General features: G+C 34.9%; 1 protein-coding gene across 6 annotated transcripts in view; it reads right to left on the bottom strand.

The window, feature by feature from the left end:
- Positions 1-5,831: 5,831 nt before the first annotated feature.
- The window catches only part of LOC135692503 (uncharacterized), a 30,051-nt gene continuing 12,927 nt past the window's right edge, over positions 5,832-22,955 (bottom strand). For all 6 annotated transcript variants that reach the window (XM_065210652.2, XM_065210654.2, XM_065210651.2 and 3 more), the window contains 4 exons: positions 17,293-17,456; positions 8,241-8,425; positions 7,474-7,520; positions 5,832-6,941 (listed from right to left, as the gene is read on the bottom strand). In XM_065210652.2, the coding sequence (XP_065066724.2) occupies positions 6,529-6,941; positions 7,474-7,520; positions 8,241-8,425; positions 17,293-17,456 (809 nt within the window). In that variant the 3' untranslated portion in view covers positions 5,832-6,528. The remainder of the gene's footprint in view (positions 6,942-7,473; positions 7,521-8,240; positions 8,426-17,292; positions 17,457-22,955) is intronic.

Here is a 22,955-nt window from a genome sequence, read left to right as displayed (position 1 = left end):
ACCAGTTGTGGATCGAATTAGGCTAATAAGAAAAAAGCAAGCACATGGCTGGCATAGTTGTTCAATCAACGCTGTTTGCCTATAGAAAAATTACCACTGGAGTCCAAGAGGGAAAACAAACTATTTCTGTCTACACAATGGCAGCTTTTTTGTTCGTATGTAGATGGTCTCCAAAACTGCTAGATGAAAAGACGACCGGGCTCTGCCCATTATCTAAAATTTCTTTATTCTCAGACGAAATTCGTATTTCAGATAAAAAAGCTTTTAGTAGTATGTTGTGGAATGTTTGCTTTTTTCAGAGCCATTTTCAAAAGAGAAAGTGGTGAGAAAAGATATCTAAGAAATCACTTGGTTTTGGACATATAATTTATCTAATGAAAATAAACCACATAAGCACTGCAAATTTATTGCAAAGCAAAAAAAAATATTAGATAGTAAACTTCAGGACTTGTACTTGCCTTTACCTTACAATTTTGTACATTTAAAAAGTTTGTTATTGTTTCAAATTACATTGTCAAAATTAAAATAAAAAAGTAAGAGTTGGCAATGGCAAAATTGTTGTTTTGGAAAATGTTGTTTGCACACCACAAAATTTTTAAAGAGGGGTTAGCATCATGGATGAAATTATGACACATTTGAAATTCTAATAGGATAAATGTAATACAGAGAACAGGAAGAAGACAAGTTTAAATATATGTCTACGTATCAAAGCCTTTTCTAATTTCATTTAATTTCATTTTAATTCAAGCAGACAATTAGATAACAACAAGCAAGCATTAATTGCAATTTTACATATCAAATCAATTATTGATTGTAAAAAACTTTTTTGTTGTTGAGAATATCTGGAGATAACTCAAAGAGATTTAGGCCAGGAATCTTTTTCATAAATTGAACAAAATAAATAAGAAATTGTTGCAAAAAAGAAGTGTCAATGAATTTTGAGAATTTCTTAAACAATGCCTGCATTTGTATTTTTAATAAAAACATTGGAAGGATTGTGTTGGGCATATTCTATATGAAATATTCAATTCAGTATGACACTGACAAATTTTTGCAATTTTTTCATGGAATTGTTTTCATAATACCCTCTTTGTTTCTATAAGCAAACACCGGTTTTTTCAGAAATTTGTGTCCAAGAAGTTAAATTATTTACCACTTTTTACCTTTAGAAACATGTAAAATATCATCAAAGACAATTACACAAGGGGCATTTTTGCCAAGGAAAAGCTTAGTATCAATTTGACCTGACTTGAACTTTTTTCAGGAACTACTTATAAAATTCAAATTTTTTCGACAATCAAAAATATTGGTCACGCAGCACCCCTGGGCTCACACGAGGGTAATGCCATATTTCATAATAAACACTTGATGTAGAAAATCAAAGTGAAGGAACTACCTACCTTGCAAACTTTAACTCTTTCCAAAGCTCTTGAAAGACAAGAAAACTTCTTGGTAAAACTTCATTTGGAAAGTATACCACAAGAATCCCAGGTTGCAAATACAGTTTCCACTCGTCAGGGAAACATGCAGGAAACAAAACGAATGAAAGCGAGGCTATAATATGCGCGCGAAAGGGTCCAAAATGCAGAATTGCTGATGTGGCATTTTAGAATAAATGTCATGATTAGAACAATTATTTATGAACATTAAATGAAGAAAAATCCCTTTAAAAGAGATTGGTAGCTGTAAAAATAAGTGGCCCATTATTTCAAAAGTGTTAAGAAAGGAGGTTCTGATTTGCAGGGGTTCTAGCATCAAAATGTGTGTATTATTTGTTTGTATCTACTTGCTTGTAGATAACAATATGCTGAAACATTTATTAAACACATGGGCATTAACTTTAGACTATCTCGTGTATACTTTGAAGAACTCGATTAAATTCATACATACACGTGGAAGCCTGATGCAGGAAACCTGTCAAAAAATCTCGTGTCTCTATCTAATGTTATTTATAAATAGGTTGCAAAAGCTAATCTCATTTATAAGAAGACCCGATTAAGGGTTTTTCGGAAGAGCTAAATCTCCATTAAATTCCTTCATCATATATAAGTGTTTCTTCATTTTGATGTCAAGACAACTTTGAATACTTTAATCAAGATTAGAATATTATTAAAAATTTATAGTGTGTAACAACCATCATTGTCCAATATCTGGATACAAGGCTTTATAAAAACTAACAGTAAGCAATGTTTTGAATGTACATTGCTGTATACAATGGTTTAGAGCCATTAAGCTGTTTTTGCTCTAGGTTTTATATAATTTTATTTTGCCTATATAAAAGTTTTATGTAGCTAGCATTGTCTTACACTGTTTGATCCGATTCAATTTAAATAAAAGCACTCGTCTTTAAGACAGATTGCAAGGTAGATAGCAAATTCAATACGAAGTAAAGGAATTTCTGTGAAAAGCTGTAAATGAGATTTTCACGCTAATTTGGTGGTCTGGCGATGTTTATAACACAAAAGGAGTTTATTTAGGAAACTTTTGGAAACCAAAAGCCTGTATCATGGCAACTGAATTATAAAAAAGGAAAAAAACCCTGGATGCAGAGCTTATCCTAAAGCTGTTGCCCTTCAATAGCTCATTGGCAAGTCTGTGTGATGAAACTGGCTTTTGCTTTGAATGTAAATGTAAACTCTGATGAACAACTAAAACAGTACAGCATTGATATTCTTTGTCCACCCATTGCTTACAAAACTAAAAATGCTTTGAAAATGCCAACGACGATTGGTAAAGCCCGATCGTCGTTCCACCTAGCAGTTTTGGAATCTATCTTTATAAGCACGAAAAAACCGCTACTGTATAGACAAAAGGAGTTAGTTTTCACCTTAGGACTCCATTGGTAACATTCTCAATAGGCAAGCGGCACTGATTGGTCAACCTATACAGTCATGTGCTCGTGTTTCTGATTGGCCTATTTCGATCCACACCTGGGTATATATATTTCCTAGCGTAGAGTTTTCGGTCTATGTTCTGACGTTTTAAACTCTGAAGAGTGTCAGACGAAAAGCTTTAGTTTACTAAATGTTTGCTTTTTTCAAAGCCATTTTCAAGCTTTGAATTTTCCAAGCTTAGCTTTCTTATATCGAGTAGATTGTTTTACAGAGTGACTGCTAGAGCTCGAGTATATTTTCATTAGCCAAGGCAGGTCTTTCCAAAATAACATTGGTTAATATTCTTAGAAAGACCATCTTACTTATAAGAAATTGCTAATAAATCTATCAAAAATGATTTTGTCAGTGGCAGTGAAAATTGCCAACACAATTATATTGCAAGCAATTATATAATGGCAGTCAGCAAATACTGATAAAGATAGATAAATACTGAGCTGAACGCTAAAGAGAAATGCAGAACAACGAAGACTTGAGAGGTATCAAGCATAAATCTTTGAATTCAAATTTGAAAATTCTGGAGGCAACATTGAAATATATTCAGATTTCTGAAAGGTTCTAGTAAGCAGTTTTACAAATCTTCTCCCTTATATAATTTGTCTTTTGCTTCTTTGTTTTGTTTTGTCAATGTTATTTTTTGTGCAACTTGATCATTGCAAGTGTCATTTGTTATGAGTAATCTGTAACATGTAATTTGTACCATTTCATGTAATTCCAATTTGAATATGTTAAATGTACTAGTTACAGGGTTGCTATGACCGTAAATACTCGAATTGCCCCCCCCCCCTCCTCGAATAAGCCCCCACCCTAGAACTACAAATTGTCAATAGGCTCCTCCTTGAATAAGCCCCCACTGCTGCTGTAAATTCTCGAATTGAACCCTCCATTTGATGATTTTTGCCATCTGAGATTGCCTATGGCGTTTTATTGAATTTATACTTTTGGTAAGAATTATCTTTTTAATATATCTACAATAATTTTATAAGCCCCCCTCTCGTATAAGCCCCCCCCCTCGAATAAGCCCCCATCCAAAAATTTCAAAAATAAATAAGCGCCAAGGGGGCTAATTCGAGGATTTACGGTATTTCTATGCTCCCTGAGGTATCGTCTTGTAGTTTGTTTGTTTTGTAAAAATTTTACGAGAATATAAAAAAGCGAACTACAGCATATTCCGTACAAAGCAAATTGCGTCACCTACCAACCCGGCTGTAGATGTTTTGGCGCCACTTCGTGCAGCTGATGGGCGCGACCCTCATTGTTGGTGACCAGTTGTTAGCTACAGCGTTTCCAGGATGGAGAGCTGAGTTGAATCTGCGACTCAAGAGTTCAGATCGATGGTATGACGTGAAGGGGAATTGAGCCCGGGTCACTTGCGTGGTGCTCAACGGGCTATCCATTGAGTCACAACGGGCTATCAGAGCGTTTCTAATGCAAATATTCCTCTTGCTGAAAACGCATTTCTCTTCAAAGCTAAGTCATATTATAGCAACATTGCTTCTAAACACCAGACAAGAAGTAACTTGCATCTTCAATATTTCAACGTGAATTCAACAAAAATTTGAAATTCTAGCAAAGTGTTTTGAAAGAGGGACGGATATTTGAAAACCAAGCCAAGTAAATAGTTGCACGCACATTTTGATAGCAACGATGGGATAGAAATTATTTATTTGACAATAAGGTAATTATTACTGACTCGATTGGCATAGCAATAAAAGCTCTTTCTAGGTTTATTATATCAAAATATCAAATAATAAAAGTTAATGTTTTCGTTCAGTCAACTATAACCTGAATTGGTTATTTCCATATCTAAAAGGGATTTACTTAGCAGTGAAGGTACTTAACTGTAAACAAACGAAACTATAAAAAACTTGAAAGTGCTAAAATCACCAAAATTCTAAAATCTCGATTTCTATTCTTGAGCGTAATTTATTATCAAAAAGTGTTTAGCTTTTCAAGTTTCTCAAACAAGGTGCCATATCACATGCAGGTGCAAGCAATTTTGTAATTCATCTAATTCAGAAAGATCATGAAAATTCAGAGATTTGATCGTAGAAGGATGCTACGTTTGACCAAGAACAACGAACAGCTTAGATACTTTTACTTCTTGCTGTGTCAACTGTTTCTTCGAGAGGCTGTCCTATACTAGGATTGTTTACACTAGAATTGTATTGTATTGTATTGTATTGTATTGTATTGTATTGTATTGTATTGTATTGTATTGTTTTGTATAGATTACTTGATGTTAGTTTTTACAATAGTGAAAACACATTAATTAAGACTAACATAAAGCAATTTCAAGGATTGCATAAGACAGATTACTTACTGCAAAACGAGCACGCGCACTTGTTTTCAAGGAACCAAGTTTTGATCAAATTCTTGAATTGTCTAGTATTTTGTGCTGTCTAGAGTGACAACTTCAAGCAGTCAACACAACACACTTTTGTATATAATGAACTTTTCGATATAAGACGTTAACGAAACTTTAAAAGATTTACGAAACTCGAAAAAAGTAACCACTCCACTTTGTCCATGCATACTTTCAAGATAATGCCAATTAACAAAAAACTTTTGACAGCGATAGAATTCCTCTACTACAGGTACGTGCTAGCGCAAGTTTTAAAAACAAAGAGGCTTTTAAACATTGCTTCCAATCTTTGTTCACTTGATCATATTGAGGAATATGCTGGAATTAATTTGCCCAATCTGTGTACATGATAGTTGGACTAGAGGCCGCTTAGATAAAGTCAATTCCAGCCCCCATTTTGTCGTATACTTCTAACTTAACATTTTAATTTTGTCTAAAGTTTCAATGCCTGCATTGCAGTTTAATTTTTTAAAAAAGATAGCTTTTTACTTAAAAGCTAGATTAGTAAATGACTTTAAAGTTATTGAGCATCTTGTTTTTAAAATTAGCATAGAACAACAGAAACAAAGCAATGATAGTTTGTGATCGCTATCATAAACAGATTCAATGGTAATTCTTCTAATATTAAAAAACCAAGGAAAAAATGACAGGCTTTACATGTATCTCATAACAAAACCAATCAAAGATACCGTCCTTTTTCACCTTAATATAAAAGCTAAAATACTTCAAATTTATTTAGAGAGACTATAATCTCAAGCACCAACCCCGGGGCTCGCTATTCCTAAAAAACGATGCTGCAACAAAGACAAAATATGAAAAATATGTATCATTTCTATTTGATATCTAAAAATTTACTAAATTGTGGTCTTTTTTAGGTAAACTCGGGATTAAATGCCAATTAAATTTCAAACTTTCGTTCTATTTTGCTATTGAAAGTTATTTGCAGATTCTAAGTGCCTGTCTATATGAAGCTAGGTTTTCCGACATGCATACAAATTCAGTATTATCCCGGCTAAGTGTTAATAGAAGACAGGCAAATACCGCCATATAACCTGGTCCTAACTTTTACGGCAGTGAATTTTAGAATAATGTAAAACCATCATCCAGACAAATAAGGTTTCTAGAAATTCAAAATCTAAATCGTACATCATCATGAAAATTAAAGACACTATTCATTGGTAAAGGCAATCTACAAATGCCATAACCAACTTTTTGGTATAATACTACAGACTTTATGTCTCCACACAGGAGAGAATGCTTGCCTCAACGAATCTAAACATCACATTCCACTGATCCATTTCTTACGTGAAGATTATGTCCATTGTGTTGATACTTCACTGCCCCTGATGAATGACTATAATTGTTTAAGCCTGCCTCTTCTCCATGCACCGGTAGCATGCTTGATGTTTCATTCGAGGCCGTTGTGGTACCGTTGCAGATTCGATGGATAACATCATCACAGTTGCGATGTTCATCTGCACTGCTGTTTCCCCTGTGTTTTCCAGATCTCTTTCTCTCCTTTCCACGCCTTCTTTCCTCTTGTAAGCCATGACTGGTATTGCAATGTTTTCCATTTGAATAGCTATTGTTAGCCTTTTCAGCAGTTTTAAGTAAAATCATATTTGAGTCCAGTGTTGTGTCAGAAACACTGCCTTCTCCTGTTACATCTCGGAACTTGTCAGAAACTGAAAATTAAAAATGTGACTCTTATCTAAACTTTTGAGGAAAAAACTAGCCCCAGATCTCTACCTAAGAAATAGAAGTTAATCTAGTGCTACTGATGGTTGCTTTACTGCTTAAAACTATCGATCTAAGTTGCGACCATTAGACAGCTGTTGGAACTACTCTCGTAACTACTCTCGTAACTATTTTCGTAATAACTACTCTCGTAACTATTTTCGTAATAACTACTCTCGTAACTATTTTAGTAATAACTATTCTCGTAACAACTCCCGTAACTACTCTCGTAACTACTTTTGTAACTACACTCGTAACTACAACAGACTTATACTAAAACTATTAATTGCTATCAAATTTAGCAGTTGTCTGATGATCGCATTAAGGGTAAACTTGGAGTAGCAACTCAACGTCCAGTGCATTAGATTCCTAAGTGCATTCACATCTAAGTTTGCATATATTTTTGTGCTTTGCTTATATCTAAGAATGCATGTAGAATACAGCTAATAGAGTAAGAGAGAATCGTTTTACTTTTCTTACCGTTTTCAATAGTCAGTGGAATAGTAACAACAGCTGCATCGTTTCCACTAAAAACAAATGAATAGAATAGCTTAGAAAAATAGACATTCTCAGAAATGAACCTTGTCTGCATACAGTAAAGACAGATCATAGGAATTTTACGGAAAAAGCTAAGATTTGATTATCAAAAATTGAATCATTTTGAAGAAAAAACTGTTTCTCTTCCAATTAGGAAAGTATGCATGTGATTTCAAAAAGATTTGTTATTCTCTAATTAGTTTGTTTTAATGTTTTAATGAGTATTCAAAAATTAATTCAAATCGCTATAGTAGCAAAGGAATGGTATTAACACAATTTATGTTGGAATGAACGAAATCTTCTTATATCTTTTGTATCTTTTGTAATTTGTATCTTTTGCAATTTGCATCTTTTGTAATTTGTATCTTTTGTAATTTGTATCTTTTGTAATTTGTATCTTTTGTAATTTGTATTTGTATATTGGTTTGTGTTCAGTTCATCTAAATGCTAATAAATAGACTTTTGAAATTATATTAAATCTTGGGAAATTAGAGATTTAAAGTATATTGCAGAAATTTAAGACGTGTTGTGTGCATGAATGAACCTCAAGGCGTTTGTTCAGAGACTTGTTATGTGCCATGTTGAAATTCAGAATGGAGCTAAATTCAAGCGAGTTACAGCCGCTTTCATTTACAAACTGGCTCCATCCATTCAGATTAATGCTTAAACAAAAACCTTAATTTATTTGAAAAAAGCACGGAGATTTCTACCTTGTTTCTGGCTTTGATGTTTTGCTCCTCTTCTGCCTCTTTCTACGACTGCATATCACAACAACAATAACTATTGCAACTATAGCAACCAGAGCAAGTGCAACAGCAACGCCTGCGATGGTACTTGTTTTGTCATCCCGTACAGCTTTGCTGTAGCCAACTTTTCCTTGGGAGTTTCTTGATTTCTAAAATGAATTATGGAGCTTAGTTACTAAAAAAATTGTTTAAAAGATCTTAACCTATCTGAAGAAATAATGACTCAAAAATAATCTAGCATTTCATATCATAGTTAGAATTATCTTTACCCAAAAGTGATTTTTCTCTTGAAAAGCTCTTAAATAAATAAAGAAAAAATACCACATTTAAAGTAACACAATTATGACTGTAAAACCTGAAATTTAAGAGAATATTTGAAATCGAGGAGAGTTATTCTAAAAATATGCAATTGGAGTTGGAGCTGTTAAGAGGGTGAAGAAAAGAATTCCCCTCTATGAAAAAGCTATTAGTATCAACTTGGTGATCGTAAGAGACATCTTGAAAGATTGTTCAACTTTTATGAAATGTTGAAATTGAAAGTAAGAGCCAAGTCTAGCAAAGATTGTGACGCATACTTTTTATGAACTGAACTTTCTTTAAACATGTTATATTTCTTTAATTTTGTGAAGTCGTTCTTGTATTGAATTTGTAGCATTTTGTATTTTAGATCTATGTTAAAATCCAGATAATTTCCAGGTAGTCATGATAATTTGTTCATCTTTGTAGTCTTGTAAAGTACTTCTTTGGTTTGTAATTCTTTAGTGTAATAGAATCGAGAAAAAAAACATTACGGAACACGGTGCAAAATAAAAAAAGGGCTTAGTATGTTTTTAATTATTTTCTGATTTCGAAACTTTCTGTCTTCTTATACACTCTTTCTTTCTGCGATGTTTTAAGCAAAGTTTCAGAGTTACTGTGATTGCAAGTAAACTTCCAAATCTCGTATCCTCTCATTATTATCATCATAAGTGTTTTCGTTATTATGAATGTGTATTTTTCAAATCAAACAAAATTCTTTGTTATGAATCATTGCTGCAAAATATCAATCAATTGTTGAATACAATCTCTAGAAAATTAACTCTTTTTATTTCGTGTTTATAAACAGGTTTCACAATTTTATCGTCAGTTGACAAAGCAACCTCGTCTTTTTAGACCACACTTAAAGATTTTTGTTTTTCTTAACACAGGCGGCTTGTTGGCATTACAAAAAATAAATTCAAATTAGCCTTTGTCAAGAAAAACGTTAAAATGCAGGTTCCTGGAAAGAGAATGGCTGACGCATTTCATTTGCTTTTCCCATTGAGTATCTGCCGAAATTATATAGATCTGAATAGGTCGAACCGGACTTGTTGGAATTGTTAGCCTCAGAATACCGCCTCTCTCGCAAGCCCTGGCCAAACGAGCCAACATTTCGCCCAACATTTAACCCAACATCTTTCCCAACAATGTTGGGAGTTGTTAGGAAGGCTGGCCAAACGATCCAACAACTCACCCAACATTTGGCACAACCGTTTTTGGGACACTCGGATTGAGTCCAAGACGACCTAAGCCTGCCATCCCTTGTATATGCCCACTGTATGACTCTCCTTTAAACATCCGAGGATTCAGCCATGATGCTTTTAATTAACTTACCACCTCCCAAAAATATAATAAACCCGTATTCAAATTTGCTAGATTTACCAATCTCTTTGGAAAAACAGGACATCTAGCTGTGATAAAGATCACATACTAGACTGGTAGACCATCAATCAGAAATTACTTTTACAGTTTCCTACCTTTCGGAGCAAAGCTGGACGTAATTTCTACCAAAATGTGGATTTAAACGAGCCAATTCGAAAGGTAGTGTGCATAATTGATTGGGATAGGCTAATGAGCGAGTCAGACCCTAGATGTGGATGGAAAATTTTCTGAACAGTTTGCTAACACGATCTCCATTTATCTTGAATTTCAGACGCATGCATTTATCTTGAATTTCTTAGAACAGTTGAGCTGATAATTGTTGTTCAAATTTTGTGATATATTGCGTCATTCAAATTAGGTAGCTTTGAAATGAGCAAATGACCTTGAGATGCTTGGTAGAAGGAAATTTTTTTTCCTACTTTCATCTCCATGTTTATTAAAGACATCATTCATTTTCACGACGCTTGATACGAATATTTGCCTAATGAGACAGCATTTGTTTCACTTTTCTGCAAGGAATTTGATCAGAATAGCAAAATCGTGGCTTAGAGCAGCACAAAGCAAATGCTAAGCTGTTCGCCAAATTCGCTTCTAAAGCCAGCCTGCTAGTCCTGAAAGCGATGAAAATGTTTTCCCAACATGTCTGTTATCTCCATCGAAGTGGCTGAGGTCAAAGTAATCAATGTTGAAATAGAAAGAAATTCCAGCATTTCCATGGAATTAAAACGATTAATATAAATTATGAATTTAAGGAGGATTAACAGCGATAAATTATTCACAGTAGATAAGGCAATGAAAAATCTTCCAAAACTTAACAGTAAGCTCGTGTGCGGATTTGGTTTAGCAAGATGTCGTTTTAGAAATTCCATCACAACCTAAATTTTCTACATTTGCCATTTCAAACGACTTCTATATTCACAGAATGCAAGACACTAATTATGCAGGCAAAGCCTTGGTATAAATAGGTATCTGATTTAGGTGTTGCCAACTCACACATCGATTCCAGACAAACAAAGCTTTCTATATCACTAGATACTGAAGCCTGTTTCATGTTGCGATTTCGAGAACAATATAGACAAATTATCTGACAAAATTGATTAAGCTTTATTATGACTTTGACAGCAATAAATAAGGATTTTGATGATCTCATTCATAATTTGCCTCAAGCTACCAGTCATTTAGCATTTTGATTGTTGAAAAAGTCACCTCCATAAACAATCTCTAGTCATTAGGTTTCTTATAGCCTTATGCTACGTTCACACTACTCCGTATTCGTTTCGCTCTGTTTTCGTTGATGAAAACGATGTCCGTTCACACTGATCCGGTTTTCAAATGAATACGATGTGAATATGATAGGTGTTCACACTACTCCAACAAAAACGCTGTTGAGGGCATTTTTGAAAAGAGGCGTTCACGAATCCTCAACAAATTGGCGTCATTATAAATGAAATTAAATAAAAGCAAATCGAGAAAAAAATTGTTGTAACAGCTACCAGTCCATTGTGAATTCTCTATTTCAAATACTTTTTAGATTTGGTGTGCTAGAAAGCACGTATTGCCGGTGTTAGCGTATTCAAATGTCTCCGTTTTGGCGTTCACACTGAAAACGGATCGTATTCAATACGCACCGTATTCGAAAGTATCCGTTTTCATTAGCGTTTTCAAGCGACTCAGTTTTCACAGCAGAGTAGTGTGAACGCAAGGCAAAAACGGACTAGTTTGACTACGTGTTCATTTGAAAATGGAGTAGTGTGAATGGGCCCTTTGGTTGCCTTTACGATGCACAAGCATTTATTGGCGCCAACTTTCGCGTGACGATTTCTGCTATACAGAAACCATGATCCAATTAACGAGTACCAACCAACCAAATGGTCGATATTCTTTGTCCTTAATAAACATTCAACAAGCCATTTTTGGAAACTTTTTGTCATTGGAAACATGATCATTTCTTTTACAGTGTGATTTCTAATCAATAAAGTTGATAAAATCATGATCAATTAGTTACGCGAAGACCAATCAATCGTAACCTTCTTTGCTTATAAGCTGAAATCTAATCTTCAGTCAATGCCACTAACTTTGGTATAATGCCGTAGCAGCTCTTCAAATGTCGTATTTATCTTTATAGGTCGGTTGTTAATGCGATAGTTTTAGTTATTATACCACTTGAGAGTGTCTTCAGCTGCATTTTATTTCTTTATAAAAAATCTTTTTACTCATTAGAACAATTTAGTAATTGATTTGAAACTTCAGTAGTCCCTGATGCTAGTTATTGCTTGTATACTGATTAGTACGACAGAACGACCGTATCCAGTGCTCAAGAATATTGTATGAGATGTTGCGTTTCTGGAAATGCTTTATGTCAATACTGAAGGCATGATATGAAAAATTATCACTATGTCAGCTAGAACCAACCATGTGGCTTCATATCACATTTATTGCTTGTTATAAGTCGATTGCAAAATACGACGAATACTTTAGCTGAGCCAAAAGGCATCACAAAGTATCACCTATGATCACTAAATATAACAAAATTACTGTTAACGCCAAATCAATGTTTGATCGTAAGGTATCACCATCATATCACAAAATCACTGTGATCAAAAAAATCACAAGATATCACTAAACACTCTAGCTGCTTGCTATTAGCCGATCACACAATACTGCTAATTATTCAAGAGAGCCACTTTGCATTGCAAATGATCATCTTTGATCGTAAAGTATCACCATCATATCACAAAATCACTGTGATCACAAAAATCACAAAATATCGCTAAACACTCTAGCTGCTTGCTATTAGCCGATCACATAATACTGCTAATTATTCAAGGAGCCACTTTGCATTGCAAAATATCATCTTTTGTCGTATAACACCAACATCTTTTAAATTCATGCAGTAATACTCAGCATGGTGGCATTCTTTTGCTGCCTGAAACCCCTTTCAATCAAAGCATCCCTTTGCACTCTATTTCTTAACCACGTGCTCTCTTCGAGCAATGTTACGGTTATTCAAAATAATCTCTTCCTAAGAAATACTGACTCATCAAACTATTACAATAAATTTCTAGCCATTAAAGCTAATCTGAATGATTCGTTTTCAATAAACTTTACAAATTTCGCTCTTATCTCCGTTCGTTTTACCGCATAATTTTCCCGTACTAATTAATTCCAAAGATAAAACATTTGTTTATAATTAGCTCGAAAATATAAAATAAACTCCGTGAAACATCGTAGTGTGTTTTCCACATAATCTCATCTCCACATTCTAATCAAGCGGATTCTTTATTCCACTAGGCAACTGGCAATAAAACTCGAATCGATGATCAAAGAACGACAGCCACTAGTGAAAGTTTGGTTAACCATGCTGAGTTCATTTTTGCCATAAATTTGATCGCCTCACCTCGAGATTACAGTTTTATAAGTGATTGGTAAGATTCCTTGGAAAAAAATTTCTCTCAAGTAAGACGATTAGGCATGGCTCATGCTGTGTAATAAATCGCTGGCAAAACCAAGGAAAACTTTAAATGAAAAGAAGCTTAATATGCTGCTGCTCCTTACTGACATTCAGCCTAACGTGTTTTTCACATTCCATGATTTCATTCCTCTTTTGTCTCTTATGCAGTTGTACTAGAATTTGTGGCTACAGGCAATTTACCGGGATTTCTTTAGCTTCAGAAATGACAGAAACATACACTCCACGAATCACCTTACAATAAATTTGATACATATTTATGTTGTTTTTCACGACTAATCCACTTTCTCAAAGCTGCTTTTCCCGGATTATCCAATAAAGAAAGCGGGTCTTTTTACTCGTTATGCCTCTAACTCAGCTTCGCCCTTCACATCACAATCATGCTTTGAGTTTCAAGCTGTAACCTCTTCACTAGTGATATGCAAGGTATTATCACGGTTAAAGTTCAGGGGGGGGGGGGGGATCCAGCCATTATTCTCTCCGTCTTTAGACAATGCCGGTTTACTTTGAAATGACGAGGTTTTCGGGAACGAAAACTAAAAAAGCAAAAGAACAGCTCAAACTGTTGGGTGATTCCAAAGTATTTTGGCAGGCATTTAATGCATACATAGAATACATAAAAATGTTGTATATGTTATTCATTTGTTATTATATACATGTTATATATGTTATTCATTCAAATGCAAATGAAAAGTTGCTTTTTACCATTGAGATTCTCTATCAAAAAGAAAATCCCGATGTGTTCATCGGACAAATTTTAAAACATTTCAGGGACGGAAAATACTTGCAGAAAATTTTTTACTTCGAATCTTGAACAATCACCGGAAAGGCTAAAATCTGGCACCTCAAATTCTCGTTTTGCACACTATAAGCACTCTATGTTGCTTTTGGTACAAAACCTAGTGAAATATTTCCAGCAGACAAGAAAAAGTATTTGGCAAAACCATTTCAATCAGAAATTGTTTGATTCCATTGTTATCTTTCTAACAACTCTTCATATTAAAAACAGTTGATTGAATTTAACCTTGTGTATAATTCAATAAGTAAACTCAGTGTCATGCACTTAATTTCTTCTCCTAAGTCAATACCATTATCAAATAGTGTCCAGAAAGCTAAGATTGAACCAAGCAAGTCGAATCGATGCTACTGTCTTGACACCTAATGAGGATGTTGAAATTGCTGTAGGTTGTCGCAATGTAGTTTAAAAGCACTTTATCTAAGCTACTTCACTGTGAGATGAAGTAAATAAGAGATTCTGGCCCAGCATCTGTTTAGATAAAATAACTCTGAGGATTTGCTGCTGCAAAAACATCAGTAAATTTGTGGATTTGAGGCTTGATCCAGAAAAGCTCATTTTGATTTGCACAAACAGCAATATGTGAAGCTTTTAATTTTTGCTTGGCGTTTGGTAAGGCTTTGGGTTATTTAATAATGTTGCTTATAAAAGTAGGTGCAATTAACACACTTGAAGTTATAAATTGGACCCTAAGGGCCTTATCACATGAGAAGACTCGGTCCGCTTCACCGGGCTGGCTCGGTTTGCCGGAATCTCACTTTGAGTGACAAACTCTCACAAAACGCAACTTGCTATCACATGAGAACCGGGCTGGCCCGGATAACCGAGATCTCACTTCTGGCAAGTGGGATCCCGGCTAAACGGGCTGGACTTTTGCCATATGATAGCTCCAGCACGGCAAAGTGGGCTGGAAATACTAGAATTGCGCTTATTCCCAACAGCATATTGATCCACCATTGTTCTGTGCAATCAAGATGAAACAAAATAGTTATTTTCTTCTTCTCCATTTTTCGTTGGTTCAACATTCTTTTTCGTTTCAAAGGGCCTTCTTTTTGAGATAAAAGTTCACGTTGAATGCTGCCTGGTATTTGAATTATTGTAGCCTCCATAAAAGCAATAGACTGTGATTGCCATGGCATACTGCTTGTAGAAATGATAAAGTTGAAGCTACAAGAGCCGCAGATATGTTCTCCTTGTTGTCAGCCATTTTTTAAATCTTGGCGGTCAACGTAAAGAACGTAACCAGGCAAATGTCACGTGGCTTTCTTCAGCCCGTCAAAGCGGGCTGGGAAAACTTCATATGATTGCGAGCTGATTTTAGCCAGGTTAACCGAGCCAGCCCGGGCAGCCAGGCTCATATGATTGTGGTTTTAAGTCCCAATAAAAGAGAAGATACTAATATTTGTAAGGCATTCTTGGACCATGTTTGCGAGGCACTATCAATGGCCAAAGTCGTCAAATACTGACGAGAAGAGCAAAAGAAATGCGCATAGTCTTTGAAGATTTCTTCCCAGCTACTATGGTATTCTACAAGGCGGGTTGAAGCTTATTTCTAGAGACTTGACACATCCGTTGATAGCCATATAAAATGTTCGATTCGCACGTGTTCATTTCCTCTTATGGTCTTGAAGCCATTTCCAGAGATCCGAAATTACCATGTCACGCGATAGTCACAGAAATTTTGAAAGAGTGTCAAATATTTAACTTTATTACGGTATGTAGGTCATTCATAATGCCTAGTGTTGCTTGCGCATTGAATATAAGCTGTGTCAGTGAAGCGCCGCTTCCGTTTTGCATCGTGTAAAATATGTAAGTACTATGGTGGAGCAGATCGAAAAGGCAATCGGGTATCTCTTTAAAGGAGTATTGGTCGTTAATGATGATTATTCAATCGTGTGAAAATGAAGCCTCGTTAAGATGTTTCTAATCACAATAAATCATTTGCAAGAACGATGCGTCCATAAACCACTTGGTACTTTCTTTGCATATAGCCGTGTGTATCAGTTACGTTTAAGATATAGAAATTGGCGGCGATTTCATTTTTTGCGCTTTTGAAAGTTTGATTGCTATAAATCCACAGTTATATTGATGCGATTGATACTCGAGAGGATAAATACACACTAAACTAGCTATATACTTCAATTTTTCGTGACGTCACACTTGAAAACTCTATATTGGGTAGAATCATGCAGCATAATGTCCATCAGTGGACTGTCTTACAATATTTACTTAGCTCCCGCCCAATCTGCTTGCTCTAAAACGTGCTTAAGAGCATAATCTCATCAAGATTTATAAAAAAGAGAGGATTTCCCGTCAGCTTTTCATTGCCAATTCTGGTTTCCTTGAGAAACAGTCAATTCATTTCTTTATCTAATAAAAAAACGAAATAATTGACTTGCCTTTGACTAAATAATTTGCAATTTGCAATGAGAGATGCTGTGAATCAGAAACACCAAACACCTGTTTTTGGATTCCATTGTCATCCACAGCTTGAGACAACATCGAGGCTAGACTTGCTATTAAGTTCGATTGAATGCATTCATATAGGCCTATTTTTGTTCGAGTTTTGCATCGTTAGATACGCGAAACATTCATCCGGAAAAGGCTGTACGGAATTCATTCTGTTCTTAAGAATCCCATCTTTTTTTCATTTTCCAAAAAGGACTTTATGCATGTTAGCTAAAGCACTGAGCTGCCTCTGATACAGGAAACCTGACTCATTTTATGCCCAACTTCTATTGTATATATCAATTGACGTATCTTTTACTCTTTTACTGCATATATCAATCAATGCATTTATTGATGTATATATTTGTAATACGTTTTTGATAAAATCTAGAACAGTTTTGGTTTTTTCAGCACTGTCGTGGATAAAGATGGTTTTGCGTTTTATAAAATATGCTTTTGTGAATTCTGGATGCAACATAAATCTGCAAGTCTTCGCAGGTGAACCCTATGCATAAGTAAATCCTCTAATGAGGTCTTTATATAAATAGCTTTAAAAGAGTCGTTACGAACAATGATTGCTATGTAAACATTCTTCCCTTTGCATAAATATCGAAAGAACTTACATTAATGGTGGGTTGCCAGGCCTGTAAAGTTGTCTTGACTTTTTCAGTGAATGGAACATGTTTGGTCTTTTTCCCTTCAGTTTTATGTAGAACATCGATAGTCGTGGTTGGCCGAAGAAACGATTTCTCTGTGATGGTAGATGCAAACCTTTTTCTTTTGCTATCTGAAATCCCAAAAAATTGATGGCATTAAATGTAAAAGTATAATTTTGTTAAACCATGGAGTAAGAATAAAAACAATCCTTTAAATAAGAATATGCATAGCTATTGGGTGCAGAATAAAAGCTTTCAAACAAATTTCTCCTTTAGTTTAATCTTCCTAACACTTTATTACTACAGCGTACCTTATAATTTGAAGAAATTCTATCGGAACGCTTCTTAGCTCTCGACTTAGTCATCTTTATATAATTCTAAATTAAGACGGTTAGACACACGAAATTACAATTAAGGGCTAACAAAGAGCCTTTGAGTAAAACTCATAAATTTTTTTGCACTAGCCATTTGAAGAATTTTTACTAGATTTCTAATATCTTTGCCAATATCCTTCGCGAGGTCTAGGGCACTGTGGGTCATTGGAAGAGGGGAAATACCCCCCAAAATGTGACAAGATGCCATTTTCAGTCTGGATCTGATAAAACCATTCTCTTAGATCAAGCGATGCCCAGCCTGCTATAAGGCACACAGTTACACGTCTCAAATAGATACGAAATCAAGAGAACATGATCATCACTTCCTCTACTCTACATTTTTCATACATACAGCGAGGCTGGGATTGATTGAAATTTTTTCCAATGTATGAGATATAAGGTATATGGTATAAGTATTCATTATCGTAAATCAAGATCAGGGTCAGACAGTGGGAAGCTCTTCTAAACTTTTCTCTTGATTGAAATTTTTTATAACTTAGATAACAAAATTATTAATAGAGCCGTTTTTCAATGAATGGTAGATTTGTAATTTATTGCTACAGTTATAATGCACTCGAGATGACAGAAAAAAGAACAGTTACACAATGCCCTACAAATAGTGAGCAATGTTTTGCAACCGTCTTGTGCAGTTTGGTGCTGGGCACATCGGAATTGATTCATCTACGATGATAAGATCTTACAGACACGAACATCATTTAATCAAATTCTTGATAACCTAGTTTATTATGGGATCATATATACAATAAATAATCTAATTTAAGGTTTACCCAGGCCTTGTATGATATATCATCAAATGAGGGTAAAGAACAAAATGATATAACAAAACCACTAAATTTGTCAACCCGTAGCATGAAGGGCACCATTGTGGTCGAACAGAGATTCGATTATTCCGTACTTTGATTCAACACTATTAAGTTTAGAAGATGAAAAGAATGGTTTTATGGCGCACAAGTGAAATAAAGCCAGAGACGCCTAAGGATAAAACATAAAATGCCTTTATTTTACAAGATTCTAATTATCGGTCAGACTGTGGAGGGTCTCTTGAAAAGACCTGACTATGATATGCATTGTAATTTCAATACCAACCCAACAACTGCAGAATCTGTCTCTACTGCAAATATATTTTGAATAACTCTAACCATCATTGAATAAAGGAATATAAACAAGTACTTTTATATATTGTGTTAGAAAGTCAGTATAGGTATGAAAAGGTGATTCTTGCTTGTCATTGAATTAGCAAAAAAATGACTTTTACAAACATGAGAAAGAGATAAGCTGGTTTGCAGAAAGAATTTACAGAACATTGCCAAGATTTGTACGACAATTTGTAGGTCAAACTTTGAAATGCTAGCCAAGGTATATGATAAAATGATTTCAAATGAAAAGAGTTTCTATCTTTAGATCTTTAAGCATCAATAGGTAGGTATCTAAGCTTGCATTTGGAATTACCATCCTCAATGTTTTGCTTGTACGCCTATAGACAAATGCAGCTGAATTTGTCCTTCAAAATTAATCTTAAGAAAAGTCTTCGATAATTCGGGTAGTGATTCTTCCACCACCTTACTTGAAAATTGCGACAGTCGAAGGCCAATTTTATGATAATGTGCCTTAATGATAACTTACATGTCTCAGGCAGAATATACAAATTAAGAAGCCGGATAGGTAAATACAACTATTTACTGCCAAGAATCAGAATCATTAATCAGCCGAAGGATAGCTACATGGCGAAGGATTTTTTCTCTTCTCATCCAGCCACAGCCCCCTCTCTCTAACTTTGCGGAAGAGTTGATGTTGTGTCTCTTCGTTTCTTATCTGCTATGCATAATCGATTTTACCTTCGTTTTTCTGTACTTCGTTTGCATTCGTTGGATGCATCAATTTAAACTAGCATTTATTGGTGTGTGAAAGCAATTAATTGTCTATAAAATATTCAATCAAGGAGAAATTGGTTAATCAAAGCAATTTATAGGAACAAGCATGCCAAAAGAAAGAAAATAAATTTTTCGTACAGCACATATCTACTGTAATAAAAAGCTAGACAATGAATAAGATCATACTTATAGACAAAACGTATTGTCGAGTGTGTACTAATTTCGGCATGGCGTTTATTCGAAGTTTTGGCCGGTTTTGAGGTGAGGACAACGACTGTAAAAGTGAGGAAAACGACTTTCGTCATCTTCTCGAGTGAAAATTGCAACGCAACTGCTATGAAACACGTTTCACTCAGCACATCAAGAAAGATGCTGTAACTGTTAATGTTCACAGGAATCAGTCTCCATGCTGTTCTTGTCCCTCCCATCAGCGCAGATAGAAAGCTGATAAGATGTTCTAATAAAGTTAAAAACCAGCGAAAATCACATGGATTTATCTAGGTCAGTTTTAACAAGGCATTAACAGAAGGATTACTGCTGTCTTAGCGAAATTTTAGATGCAGAGAGAGAGCTTCGTAAGCAAATAGCTCGAACAGTTATTCCTAGTAACAACAAGCTTAGTCACTTATCGTTACAAACATGTTTTAACTATGTTTTGATAATTTTCTTGCTTAATCTAAGACTCTTTCAAGATTAGGCTTTGCAAAACCGTTGATAAACATATTCATTTTCATCTTTCAAAAACCATATTTTCTGGACGAATAACGTAACATTGAAATACCTGAGTCAATACACCAGCTTCTATACTAATTACATTAAATCAGCGAAGCTGTAATAGCAAGACATTAAATGAATGCAACTTTAGAGCACATCAAAGGTAATATTGGACATGCATAATTTGGCATTCTTGAGGATTGGTACAGACAAACAGTCATTAAGAGAAAACCTTTGGCCATGAATTTTCTTAAAGGCCAAAGCCATAGGAAAGTGTTTTCAAGTCTACTGATTATGTTAAGTCTTCAAGATAACATCTTCAAAAACGCAAAAGAAGAGAAGAAGGAATATAGTAAACGGAAATAAGGTAAAAATGAAAGATTAAATGAAAATAGAAGTTCAAGACAAGTATTAGGAGAAAGATCGAGAAGATTGAGAAAAAGAAGAAGAAAATAAAGATGAATAATAAGAAGAAGAACAACAAGAACAAGCTACTTTTCTCTTCCCACTCCATTTAAGACTTTTCTTTTCTCTATGTTCGTTAATCTAACTTGCAAAGGAAACAGGGTAAGAGATTTTAAAAGGGGAGGATCAGGATGAAATAAAGAGGATTTGATGATCTAAATAGTGTAAAACAAGTAGTTTAAATGCTACAGATTTTAATGCAAGTGTTAATTATCATCTGTATACTAACGAAACTTAGCTTACAAAAGGATCTGTACGCGATTACAGGTGAGGAAGCCTGAGAAATCGCATTAGTGGATGAATAAGGTCATTGTAGTTATCGATGATCGTCGCAAGGAAACCTTGTACAGTATCTATGTGGTTAGCAAAAATCAATTGCGTTAAGCGGCTGATGCATTTTTAGTTTATTACAGAGGATCTAAGCGAAATTGAATTTAACATGATTTGAAACCTGATGATGATGATGATGATACTGCGAAGATGAAACAGTACTTACAATCAATCTTTTGCAATCATTACAAAGAAGGAAGAGGACAGTTTAGTTCAATTCTAAGATTCTACGTTTAATGAATGCCCCAAGGCTCACCTCAGATCAATTGAAACTTTCTTTCTGATGATTCTCAAAGATTATCCATACAGAGAAGAGTAAGACAAGACTGTGCCTTGTTTTCATATTTATTTAACCTCTATAGTGAAGAAATTGGAAAGTACAGCCTAAGCCAATTAAAAAGATCAGAGGGTTTTCTCATTGATGGTTGCAAGTTGAATAATATAAGAGTTGCAGATGATAAAGCATAGATTGCAAAGTCAGACGAGAGACTACAAAAATATATAGTGACTGTGAGAAGAGAGGACTGTCAATAAATGTCATTTCACCAACAATGGGAAAATAGACTGACGGCTGCAGAGTTATGGTTTGATAGAAGAATGCTTAGGATATTTTAGATAAAACGTGTGTCAAATGAGGAGATTCTGAACAAAGCAGGGACTGATGGAACTTTATTGGAAGTGTCGAGCAGAGCTTCTTGGGGCATATGATGCTCAAGGGAGTATTTTGGGGGTATATATATTGGAGAATGTAGTGCTCACAGAAAAAATAGAAGGAAAACAAAGTAGAGGAAGGTCAAGGCTAACTAACTTCAACAGTTGTGTTTGATAAGACGGAGTTGTGAGTCACCCATAGGAAAATAAACGCTACATGTCAGAATTCAATATCAAATATCTTGCTGGAAGCTCAGGCCTGGGAAAAACCTGAGGATAGATAACAGATGCAATTAACCCATACGCGGAGGAAGCTCGGACGGGCCCTTTTAGGGGTCCGGGTTCTCAGATTTTTATCCCAGAAACGCTTTCGTCTGACCATTGACTTTCAACTAACGATACTGCTCTATTTGTTAATCAAATGAAGAACCAACAGCAAATTACCTAGGCCGTATTGTCTGTAAGTCTGCAAAAGTTTTGAGAACTCTACACAGAACTCTACGACCTTATTTAAAATTACAATTTTAAACGTGGAAAGAGCTACCAAACAGTGGCAAACGTGTAGATAATTTTGATTGGGTTACATTACATAACAGACTGCACTAGTTAACTATATTGAGCAACACCAAAAGCTTCGTTGGCGAACTAAGAGATACCAAATCACTTTTTGTTGCCCGATTACTATAAAAATATCAAAGTCGATCTGCATAAAAAGTGGTTAGTTTTATTGAATGTTATTTTTACTAGAAAGATTAAGGGGCTGATAATCTCATAACAAGACATTAAAGAAATTTCTGCTTTTCAATTATAGCGAAGCCTGAACAACTGAAAGAGGCTAAAGAGGCTGGTTCTTTGCAAATAGATGTTTAGAAAATAGAGTTAAATCTTTTCATCGAATCAGCATTGAGAGTTGTAAGCGTGTTTGGCCAGAGCAAAAATAAGTTTTCAATAATGTAGAGTAGGTCGGTGTATTTTTTCATCTCAAGATAAAAGAAAATCAGGGGAAATAAGGAACGCGTTGGGAGCAACATGAAAGAAAATTTCGATCGCTTTACTGATTGCTAAATAATTTCGAAAGCTGGCCAAATATTACCTAGTTATGAAGCAATCATTCGAAAAACTTGTTTTTTCATATTTCAAGATAATTTGAGTGCAGTAGGTTAATCGGTGACTTTCTGAGATTTATCTTAACAAAATATTTCTT

The sequence above is a fragment of the Rhopilema esculentum genome, chromosome 3, assembly GCF_057945365.1.
Source record: "Rhopilema esculentum isolate cy_ngs chromosome 3, ASM5794536v1, whole genome shotgun sequence".
Classification (NCBI taxonomy): domain Eukaryota; kingdom Metazoa; phylum Cnidaria; class Scyphozoa; order Rhizostomeae; family Rhizostomatidae; genus Rhopilema; species Rhopilema esculentum.
The sequence above is the reverse complement of the archived record's forward strand: the minus strand, read 5'-3'. Positions and strand labels throughout refer to the sequence as shown.